This window comes from Carcharodon carcharias, chromosome 6 (assembly GCF_017639515.1).
Source record: "Carcharodon carcharias isolate sCarCar2 chromosome 6, sCarCar2.pri, whole genome shotgun sequence".
NCBI lineage: Eukaryota > Metazoa > Chordata > Chondrichthyes > Lamniformes > Lamnidae > Carcharodon > Carcharodon carcharias.
The window spans coordinates 172,412,160-172,424,283 of NC_054472.1; the positions used below are offsets into that span (position 1 = coordinate 172,412,160).

Below are 12,124 nucleotides of genomic sequence, written 5' to 3' on the forward strand. Positions count from 1 at the left end.
CCCCTCATTTCCGATCCCCCTTTTTCTAATTATTTATATTTTTTAAACATATTTTTCTTTTCCTACCTATTTCCATTATTTTTAAATGTATTCCCATCTATTGTTTCATCTCCACCCTTTAGCCTATTTTGACCCCTTCCCCCAACCCCACCCCACCCCCACTAGGGCCATCTGACACTTGCTCGTCCTGCTTTCTACCCTTAATGTCCCCATTAGCACCATTCTTAGATAATATCACCACCATCAACAGCCCTTTGTCCTTTAGTCTATGACATCTTTGACAATCTCTTCTTTGCCTCCACCTATCACTGGCCCTCTATCCAGCTCTGCCTATCCCACACCCCTCCACCAGCTTATATTTCACCTCTTTTCTATTTTTCCTCAGTTCTGATGAAGAGTCATACGGACTCGAAACATTAACTGCATTCCTCTCCGCAGATTCTGTCAGACCTGCTGAGTTTTTCCAGCTATTTTTATTTTTGTTTCAGATTTCCAGCATCCGCAGTATTTTGCTTTTATCCCAGCATGCTACTGAATGTGTTGAATGCTTCTTTAATGTCCCAATATCCTTTCTACAGTGTAGAATATACTCAGAGAACTCTCAACTGAGGTCTTTTTAAGGTTTTATAGAGGTTTGTCATTGCCTTTTATATTCTACATCTTGCAATAAACCCTATCATTAGCATTTTTGCAGCCTTAACCTGATGCACTGTAAGTAGCAATCTCAGATTCATTAAGTGCATCATTAAAGATTTAATTTTGAGCCTTAAAATATTTCCAGCCCTCTTTGTTCCAGCAAAGAACAAGTATACACAGCCTAGAACTAATTGCACTGCCCTGCTCTCTCCATAAAGCGCTCAGCTTCAAATATTTATTTTTCCCCATAGAAGATATAACTACTCCCTGTGGCAAAGCATTACGTGCTCCAGGAAACTACCTTGTAAAGACATTTCGTCCAACCTCTCTCCTTAGCAACACTTTTAAATTGATGACCCCTTGTTGTTGACTTCCCAACCAGAGGATAAAGAAAGACATATTATCTCTCAGTAGGTAATGCTGTCTTGCTGAATATGATGTGGCTCAGTCATTCTATTATATTTGAAATAAGCATCCATGCCTTCATTAACTTGACTATTATAATGACTTGCAAAAGCACTCCTTAAAATACATTTATTTTATCGAGCTATTGGTCATGTTTTGTAATTTTTTTTTTGGCTTAGCATGCATTTCTGTCAAGTGCCTAAGATTGTGATTTTCACTCTACATGTGCTACACAGAAGTACAGAGATAAAAACAAAAAACTACGGATGCTGGAAATCCAAAACAAAAACAGAATTACCTGGAAAAACTCAGCAGGTCTGGCAGCATCGCTGAAGGGTCATGAGGAGTCGAAACGTCAACTCTTTTCTTCTCCGCCGATGCGGTTTTTCCAGGTAATTCTGTTTTTGTACACAGAAGTACAGGCTGTTGCAGGAGCTTTGAAAGCAAAGCTTGTGCTGAGGAGATATGGTCAAAGTTAGAGGGCGTGAGGCCACAGACTGGAATTGGATAATAGAGCTAGGAGGTTATGGGGATAGAAAGAAAAACTCAAGACAGAACAAAGACAGAGATGAGGGCATAAAGCACAGAAAATACAGAATATAACAGATGAGTTAGAGAGCATAGGAGAGCATAGAATCAGTAGCCACTAATCCACTCATCCAGCCGATTCCCTCCTCAGGCCCGGGACAATCTAGCAGAGGCTCCACCACTTATTCCCACACATGGTGAGGGGGAAAAAGTCCACCAAGTCTCTCTCCTTCACACCCCAAATGCGGTCAGACAAAACTGCACGATATCTGTATACACACGCTCCTCCAGTAATGAGCCCTGGAGAGAAAATGCGTGGGGGGGGGGGGGGGGGGGGGGGGGGGTGGGGTGGGTTTGGGGAGAAATGATCAGCCTTTTTAAAACTAATAAACTAAATTTAAATAAATAAAATTAATAAACCTTAAATTATGTGTAAAAAGATCAATAAATAATTAAAGAATAAACATCTTTTTAAAAAGTGGGATCCTGGGAGATAAGCCTTTACTATGGCACCAGTCCAGTTTGTTGACATTGTGAACAAATAAACTGCTTTAAGAAAGGGAACAAGATGCGGCAAACTGAATTCAAATGCTAATTGAAATGCAGTTAACGGGACTCGACAAGAAGCTGTTTTCCTGCATTACTAACATATCCACCAGTACCGAAGCCCTCTGCCCACTTACTTATACAAAACAGAAAACTGCCAATTTTCCACAATGATAATAGTCCAATTAACTATGGCAAGTATCAGAGTGAAAAATTCCGTTAAGGTTTGAAGTTGGTTAAAATCAGAAAGGGGTGGAAAATAATTGTGCAATGATCTGCTTTGCTTTAACTTGTTAGGGCAATCATCTTCACGTCAGAGGCAGCTCATTCTCTTCATCAGCCTTAATTTAATTCACTGGTATGAACGAGATTTTTTTTAAAAGTTGCTCTATAATTTCAAACAGATGTTCTCCCCCCCCCCCCCCCCCCCCCGCCTCCTCCTCTGTCTATAATCAGCCCTTCAATGGTTCACAGCTCCAGACTAGTTACATCCTGGGTGAATTTCCCTAACTCCGCGGGGAGATGTACAATTCTCTCTCTGACACTTACTGGAGGGTTACTTTGTTGGTTGCGGAGGGAAGTACAGACCCAAGGCAAAGGTCAGCGGCTCTTCAAGCAATGGAACTGACGCGATATTGACAAACGGGGAGAAAGCCATCCTGAGGTTTAAAGCCAATCAGCTCTTCAACTTTGTGAAAGGCAGCCCACCAACACAAAACAGGGACATTTCAAACTCCGCCGCCTTACCTGCTGTCTAATTGCACTTTGTAAAATGAAAGAATTAAGGCATGTTTGAATTTCATAGAGAGCCCGGAACGGTCAAAAAAAATCACGATTAATAATCTCCACCACTGAAAAAAAACCCCAGTATTTGTTCCATACACTTTTAAAAATACCTCCACACACGGCCATGCATTTATCCACCACACCCTGGAGGACACATTTCAGTGTTGACACCATTTTTTTGACAGTTCGGGGGCAATTCCGGTTCACCACTGAGAAGCGGCGCAACTTTCGCTAAAGGACAGGCAGTTGAAGTTTAATCCAGCGCCAACTGCGGGTCGCCGCTGACAGAGAGAGAGAAAAAGTGTCACTGGAAAAATGGGTTAGCCATTAAGAAATACAGATTCACCCTGGCCAGTGTTGGCAAAGGCACTTGCCACACATACCATTAAACGGAACCATCTGAAGACAAGGTAAAAGCGACAGTGCCAATTGCAAGGAGCATCAGTGTGTGTAACATGCTCATATACATACATACACACGCACATATATATATATATACACACACACACACACACACACACACACACAAACATAGACCAGGAAACAAAAGATTTACTGAGAACTCACCCGGGAGGATCAGTGTCAGCAGCAGGTATCTGAAGACCGATGGGAGGCGGTGTGAATACATGGCTTTCCTGTTGTGGTGCAGTTCAGCAGAATTCGGCATTCGGTGCTCGCAAAGGTCCCGAGATGTTGCTCCGTCCAAAAAGACCGTTGTGAATTGTACTGAAAAGTCCCTCCTCCTGTGCTTTAGACCTAGCAAACCCGGACTGGAGGGAGAGAGGTCGGAGGGAAGGAAGGGAGGGGAGGGGGGTGAAATCAAGAGGATGATATTTGTCACTGGGTGTGTGGGCGTCTTCACACTGCGACTATATTCTGGACTCCGTGGCTGTCTCGTCTCTCTCGCTCTGCTGCTCTTCAACTTCCAGCCGGTTGTGGTTCAGTAAACGACCGGCTGAACTCGATCAGATAAACTGCACAAGTCCCTCACTGTGTGTGTGTACATATATATATTTTCAAGTTTTCAAGAAATCGGAGTGTTTGTGAAAACAAACTGGTTGTTTTGTCTGGAAGAGCCCTTGCGTCTGAGAGAGCGCATCCAGAGTAGCTGGAGTCGTGGCTGAAGAGTGTTCGCTCCCAGACTTGCTCCAGTTATTGCCCCGCTCAGCTGCTTTGAGTTTGTGTGTGTGTGTGTCTCTCTCTCTCTCTCTGATGAGAGGCCTCTCAGTTCCCAAGCACATCAGCACTGGCTCAGGGTCAGGAGGTGGAGACTCTGCCTCTTCAGCGCTGCATCAAAGGCTTGGCTTTATGACGATCATCCTTGTGGCACACTGAGAAAGGGGCTCCTTTTTTCTCTATCAAGTCACCTCTCCATGAAGCGTTCTTTCATTTTTTTTCCCCCCAGGTCTAAATCCTAACCCCTCACGATGTGCCACCGCTTTCCCAAACGTCCCCTCTAACCTCCGATGAATCGAATCGCTTCTCAAAGCAGGTTCTTCCGTCCCCACAGCAATATTTGGCGAAAGGCACCAGGTGGCAAGTCACTCAAAATCACAGAATAGCCAGAGTACAGAAGGAGGCCGTCCGGCCCATCGCTCTCTGCAGAAAGCAACCCCCACCTAGTCCCACTCTGCCGCTTTCACCCCGGAGACCTGCAATGTTCTCTTCAGGTGCCTGCCTCCAACACATTCGGAGTAGAACAACCAATTCCCCTTTCACCCCACACAAACACACATTGCTTCGTTATTACTGAAAAGGTAATTTCAATTCAATCCATATTATAACACATATCTCCATAAAAGGCTAGGTGGCAGCAGTGATAAGGATAATATCTGAGACTTGGAGCCAATTTCAAACTACGTTCAAGACACAGTTATACCGCCACTTTCATGTTGATGCGCACCCGCAACTGCTCGCCACTGATGTCAGTATAATTCAGGATTCACGTTCTGACCTGACTCCCCTCAAAATGAGACCAGGAAATGAGAACGCTCATTCCAGGACGGAATCTCTCACCCGTTTAACCGGGTGAAGGCAGAGCTTCGGTTACAAAGTAGACACAGAAATTTCTTGCAGGGTGAATGTAGGAAGGGTTTCTCCCCTGGTTGGAGGGTCTAGAATCAGGGGACACAGTCTCAGAATAAGAAACAGGCCACCTAGGACTGAGTTGAGGAGGAATTTCTTCACTCAGAGGGTGGTGAATCTTTGGAATTCTCTGCTCCAGAGGCTCAGTTCATCCAGTATGTTCAAGCCTGCGATCACAGATTTCTAGTTATTAAAAATATCAAGAGGAATGGGGATAGTGTGGGAAAATGGCACTGAGGTAAAAGATCAGCCATGATCTAGTTGAATGGTAGAGCAGACTCGAGGGGCCAAATGGCCTACTCCTGCTCCTATTTCATATATTCATATGCCAGAACACACAAGTAACCTGACAAATCCATCAGATGAAGAAATGAACTTGACCACTTAGGCAGGAAGAATAGTAAACCAGTATACTATTTAAATGGAGAGAGATTGCAGAACTCGGTGTTACAGAAGGATCTGGGTGCCCTGGTACTTTTTTTATTCATTCATGGCATGTGGGCATTTATTACCAACCCATAATTGCCCTTGAGAAGCTGGTGGAGAGCTCCTTACTTGAACTGCTGCAGTCCATGTGGTGTAGGAATACCCACAGTGCTGCTAGAAAGGGAGTTCCAGGTTTTGACCCAACGACAGTGAAGGAACAGTGATATATTTCCAAGTCAGGATGGTGAGTGGCTTGGAGGGGAACTTCCAGTTGGTGGTGTTCCCATGTGTCCGCTGCCATTGTCCTTCTAGATGGCAGTGGTCATGGGTTTGGAAGGTGCTGTTGAAGGAGCCTTGGTGAATTCCTGCAGTGCATCTGGTAGATGATACACACTGCTGCTGCTGTGTGTTAGTGGTGGAGGGAGTGAATGTTTGTGGATGTGGTGCCAGTCAAGTGGGCTGCTTTGTCCTGGATGGTGTCAAACTTCTTGAGTCATTAATCACATGAAGTTAGTATGCAGGTACAGCATGTGAGTAGGAAGGCAAATGGGATGTTGGTATTTATTTCAAGAGGAATGGATATAAAGGTGGGAAGTTTTACTGCAGCTGTACAGGTGAGATCACACCTAAAGTACTTTGTACAGTTTTGTTCTCCTTATTTGCCAAAAGACATAATTGCTTTAGAAGTAGTCACAGAAGGTTCACTCAACTCATCCCTGGAATGATGGAGAAAGCTTGAATAGGTATACCCATTGGTGTTTAGAAGAATGAGAGGTGACCTGATTGAAACATGTAAGACCCTGAGGGGACTGGGTAGCGGGGGGATGTTTCTTCTTGTGGGGGAGACCAGAACTTGGGAACATGGTTTCAGAATAAGAGGTCTCCCTTTTAAAACAGAGGTGAGGAGAATTTTTTCCCCTCAGAGGGTGGTTAGTCTTTGGAACTCTCTTCCCCAGCAGGTAGTGGAGGCTGGGTCTTTAAATTTATTCAAGGCTGAGTTAGATGGATTTTTGTTAGACAAGGAAGTCAAGATTTATGGGGAGGGTGGGTGGGGAGCAGACCGGGAAGTGAAGCTGAGACCACAACAAGGTCAGCCATGATCTTATTGAATAGTGCAGCAGGATCAATGGGCTGAATGGCCTACTCCTGCTCCTAAAACCTATGTCCCTATGTTCCTAGAACTTGATGCTACCATGTTAGAAATCCTGCGAATAGCATTTGTCTTTTTGAGGCATACAGTCCACCACTGAGGAGGGTTTCTCTGTCACAAAAACAGAAAATGCTGGAAAAACTTAGCAGGTCTGGCAGCATCTGCGGAGAGAGAAACAGAGTTAACATTTCGAGTTTGTATGACCCTTCCTCAGAGCTTTCTCTGCCATGTTATTTCTGCCAGGATGTTGCCTCTAACATGAGTTTGTTATTGGAGGCAAGCTTATACTGTACTGTAAAAGATAGGGAGATGTTGCATGAATTCACCTCACTGACAACCTAACCTGATAGTATGGGTTTGACTGACAGTTGTTGTCCAAATTATCCTGAATTTCCCTACAGTTGGGTTCTCAAGCACTGCAGCTTTTTTACATGTCAGTCTAAATATTGTAATCAGTCTTCATGAAGAAGTCAACTGTCAGGGTCCTGACTTAATCAGCTGAACTATCCTGCTGTTCAATCAGCCTACACGCTTACTTACTATTTCCGATCTTGGTTTACAGCAGTGACAACTCCAAAACCTGAAATGCTTCTCCATTTCTGTGAGTTTTTTTTAAGTTATGCTAAAATCATGATCCTGGCAAGAGGTATAAAAAAAAAAATCTGTCATGGACACCATTTTGTGAGCACAAAGAATGCACTAAAACTATTCCCATTTTGATATTGTGAGATTCTCTCTGTGGATGAGATAAAGAAAGAAAAATGAAAGACTTGCATTTATATAATGCTTTTCACAACCACTGGAGGTCTCAAAGCTCTTTACAGCCAAGTACATACTTTTTGAAGTGTAGTCGCTATTGCAGCATAGGAAACATTGGTGACAGCAAACTCCCACAGACAGCTACGTAATAACAACCATGTTATCTGTTTTTAATTGAGGGATAAATATTGGCCAGGACACCAGGGATAACTCCCCTGCTTTTTGAAATAATATTATGGGGTCCTTTACATCTATCCAAGCAGGTAGATTAGGCCTCAGTTTAACATCTCTAACACAGCACCTTCAACAGTGCAGTGTTCCCTCAGTCCAGCACTGGAATATCTGCTTTGATTTTTGTTCTCAAGTCCTGGAGCAGGACTTGAACTCAGAACCTTGTGATATCAGAGACAAGAGTACTACCAATGAACCATAACTGATGTTAAACCAGGGTTGTCTACCCTCTCAGGTAAACATAAAAAAAACCCATGGTACTGGTTAAAGAAGAATAAAGGAATTCTGTTGCACTGTCCAATATTTATCCCTCAATGAACATTACCTAAACATCTTATCTGGTTATTATCTCGTCATTGTGTGTGCACAAATTCGTGGTTATGTTTTCTACATTACAAAAGAGACTGCACTCCAAAAGTACTTCATTGGCTGTAAGGTGATTTGGGATATCCTGAGGTTACGACAAGCATCGTGTCAATGCAACTTTTTCATTCTTCATTTCACTGATGTAATATTTACAGTCACACGCACACATCTGCACACATTTTAGCACGGCTTCAAGGAGGGACTGGCAGGAGTGACAGAGAAGATGGGAACACTACCACTTCTGCCACATCCACTTCAGTAGCATTTACTTGACCCAACATTAGCTAAAGACAATGTAGGACAGCCCCTGAATGTTCCCAACTAACCATCTTTTCCCATTACCATTGCCACCATTAAGAAAACATCTACCTCAATTGCGTAAAACATCCTAGTACGTATTACAAAATTACATTCCCAGAATAATTCACATTTCTCATAAAGCTGTTGTTTTTCTTTGAAAAACTCAAGCAATCATAGCAAGGGTTATATCACAGATAAGGGTAATTATTATGGGATATTTAAGAACTTACATTTCTCTTGTTGATAATTTTACTGAAAAACTAAAACATCCAAAGGAAGAATCTCACTCCAGAGTGAGGAGACAGGAGCATACTTAGTTTATTAAATAATGAGAAGAGAATTTGTGAGTGACAATGGTTATGTATGAAAACGTTTCTTGTCAGTATAATGAATTGGCCATTTCAATTTTCACCATTGTCAATTTGCTCATATCATATGTATTGGATCATTTCATTTTGAATGAAAATTTAGGCTGCACTTGCAAATTGAGAATCTAACCATCACCCCTTGATACTCAATAGCATTACCATTGCTGAATCCCCCAGTATCAACATTCTGGGAGGGGTGGGGTGGGGGGGGGGGCAGTGGGGGGGGGTGGTGGTTACCATTGACCAGAACTGAACTGGACTGGCCATATAAATACTATGCCTACAAGAACAGGTCAGAGGCAAGGAATTCTGCAATGAGTAACTCACCTCCTGGCTCCCCAGAGCCTGCCCACCATCAACAAGGCACAAGTCATGAGTGTGATGGTATACTCGCCACTTGCCTGGATGAGTGCAGCTCCAGCAACACTCAAGAAGCTTGACACCACCCAGGACAAAGCAGCTTGCTAGATTGGCACCCCATCCACAAATATTCACTCCCTCCACCACTGACAAACAGTGACAGCAGTATGTACCATCTACAAGATGCACTGCAGGAACTCACCAAGCCTCCTTAGATAGCACCTTCCAAACCCATGACTGCTACCATCTAGAAGGACAAGGGCAGCAGATGCATGGTAACACCACCACTTGCAAGTTTCCCTCCAAGCCACTCACCAACCTGACTTGGAAATATATCGCTGTTCCTTTATAGTCACTGGGTCAAAATCCTGGATCTGCCTTCCCAACAGCGCTGTGGGTGTACCTACACCACATGGACTGCAGCGATTCAAGAAGGCAGCTCACCACTACCTTCTCAAGGGCAATTAGGAATGGGCAATAAATGCTGGTCTAGCTAGTTACGCCCATATCCCAAGAATGAATTAAAAAAAAAGTAGGAGAAAACAATGCTGAAAAAGTATAGATAGTAAATTAACACTTGAAGGAGAATGATAGTTTAATGTTTTGGACATATTCCCAACATCTTTTGATTTTATTTCAAATTTCTTGTAATACACAATTTTCCTTTTTACATAAAATTTATTGGGCTTTCTAACTGAGTTAAGGCACTGACATAGGTCCTTTTATTTCTCATTTTGTAACAAGAGAAATGTCTCTTTGTGGTACAGAATATATAAAATGCATTTATAATAAATATAATCTTTAAGCTTGTCTTAGTTGAAAGTTCTCATTGAAAATGGCGATCAGGTGACATTCTTCGCTGTTCAAATCACTTCACTGTTAATGGGATACTTTTTGAGGACCTTGATAAAATTATTCAGGTCAGATAAAATTAATTATACTACTCAGTACATATACATTTATGTGTGTGTTGTCTTGATGTGTCTTTGCAATGAAGTAAGTATGTGAGATCGAGAGGAATTAGTGAACTCTTCTATGTTGCTAGTTAATGCTTACTCTCAGTTGTAAGCCTATAATTTGGAATTTTATATTATGACCTGTTCTGCACTTGGGTGTCTTCTCACTTCTTTCAATGTAAATCACTATGTTAAAAATACGCTTCAACAGATTAACAGACTGCCAGCCGAAAATAATATTTCCTTCATTAAAATGCCAGGAAGCAAGTCTGAATGTTTAGTCCCAAGATTTAGAATGGAAAAGAAAATGAACAATTTAAATGAACATTTTAAATGAAAACGAATGTTAACTGGGCAGTTAACTGTTCCATGTTGCATTCTCCATGGCAATGCCTCCATCTATCAGAGTCCACTTGCCTACCAATCAGCACTCTCTTCTCATGTAGTATAAATTGTTGTTCCCCCGTTATTATTGGAAAATTCTTGTGAACTATCCTGATGAGTGCAAGTTGCAAAGCCTTGATAGCATGACAGCAATACTCAAAATGAACATTATGAATTTTTTTTTTACTCATTCATGGGATGTGGGTGTCGCTGGCTAGGCAAGCGTTTATTGCTCATCCCTAATTGCCCTTGAGAATGTAGTGGTGAGCTGCCTTCTTGAACCGCTGCAGCCCATGTGGTGGGAATACACCCACAGTTCTGTTAGGAGGGAATTCCAGGATTTTGACCCAGCTACAGTGAAGGAACAGTGATTTGGAGTGACTTGGAGAGCAACTTCCAGGTGGTGGTGTTCCTTCTATCTGCCACCCTTGTCCTTCTAGATGGTAGCAGTCGTGGGTTTGGAAGGTGCTGTCTAAGGAGCCTTGGTGAGTTTCTGCAGTGCATCTTGTACGTGGTACGCACAGCTGCTACTGTGCGTCGGTGGTGGAGAGAGGGTTTGTGGATGTGATGCCAATCAAGTGGGCTGCTTTGTCCTGGGTGGTGTCAAGCTTCTTGAGTGTTGTGGGAGCTGCACTCATCCAGGCAAATGCGGAGTATTACATTACACTCCTGACTTCTGCCTTGTAGATGATGGACAGACTCTGGGGAGTCAGGAGGTGAGTTACTCGCCACACGATTCCTAGCCTCTGACCTGTTCTTGTAGCCATGGTATTTATATGGCTAGCCCAGTTCAGTTTCTGGTCAATGGTGATCCCCAGGATGTTGATACTGGGGATTCAGTGATGGTATTCCTATTGAATGTCAAGGGGTGATGGTTGGATTCTGTTTTGTTGGAGATGGTCATTGCTTGGCACTTGTGTGGCATGAATGTTACTTGCCACTTGTCAGCCCAAGCCTGGATATTGTCCAGGTCTTGCTGCATTTGGACATGGACTGCTTCAGTATCTGAGGAGTTGTGAATGGTGCTGAACATTGTGCAATCATCAGCAAACATCCCCACTTCTGACCTTATGATGGAAGGAAGGTTATTGGTGAAGCAGCTGAAGATGGTTTGAATAATAATGCCATTTTAATTCAAAGAAGACCCATTCCTACCTCTGTAGTTCCACATATCCAGTAATATAGATATAGAACACCTGGATATGCTAATTTACAGTCACTGGGAGCAGAAATAGTTCTGTTATATTGTAATCCCATCATCGAATAAATATCATGTTGAACTGGAATATGCAACTATTATTTCGATGTTCCAGAACGTATCAAATACCTTTAGTGCAGAAAGGATACATGGAGTACAGAAAGTAACTGAGCAGAATAGGGTGTATTACTCAAGAGTGTTGCAATTATAATTTTTGTTGCTGATGACTGAACTAACTTAGTCTCTGTAAATCATAGGTTGCAGAGGGACATGCATGGAGTGTGATGCATTAGTCAGTTTGAAGTGGTGCAAAAGCAGTTAGAAATATATTTAAGCTTCACTTTAGCATATTCATCATTTTATAAAAAGGCGGTGTAACCAGGAGTGGATCATTTGCAAAATATTAAACTTTTCTTTTTCCTTTTAAACTGCAATTCCTGGCTCAGTGGACTTTTAAAAATTCATTTACAGGATGTGGGCATTGCTGACTAGGCCAGCATTTATTGCCCTTTATTTAAAGGGTCAACCACATTGCTGTGGGTTTAGAGTCACACATAGGCCAGACCAGGTGAGGATAGCAGATTTCCTTCCCTGAAGAACATTCATGAACCAGATGGGTTTTTACAGCAATAGTTTCATG

The 12,124-nt window shown here is 42.6% G+C and overlaps 1 protein-coding gene across 1 annotated transcript in view; it reads right to left on the reverse strand.

Annotated features, from left to right (window-relative positions):
• The window catches only part of LOC121278705 (protein APCDD1-like), a 35,585-nt gene extending 31,474 nt beyond the window's left edge, over positions 1-4,111 (reverse strand). The window contains exon 1 of the mRNA XM_041189064.1: positions 3,469-4,111. Coding sequence (XP_041044998.1) covers positions 3,469-3,568 — 100 coding nt within the window. The 5' untranslated portion in view covers positions 3,569-4,111. The remainder of the gene's footprint in view (positions 1-3,468) is intronic.
• Positions 4,112-12,124: the final 8,013 nt, after the last annotated feature.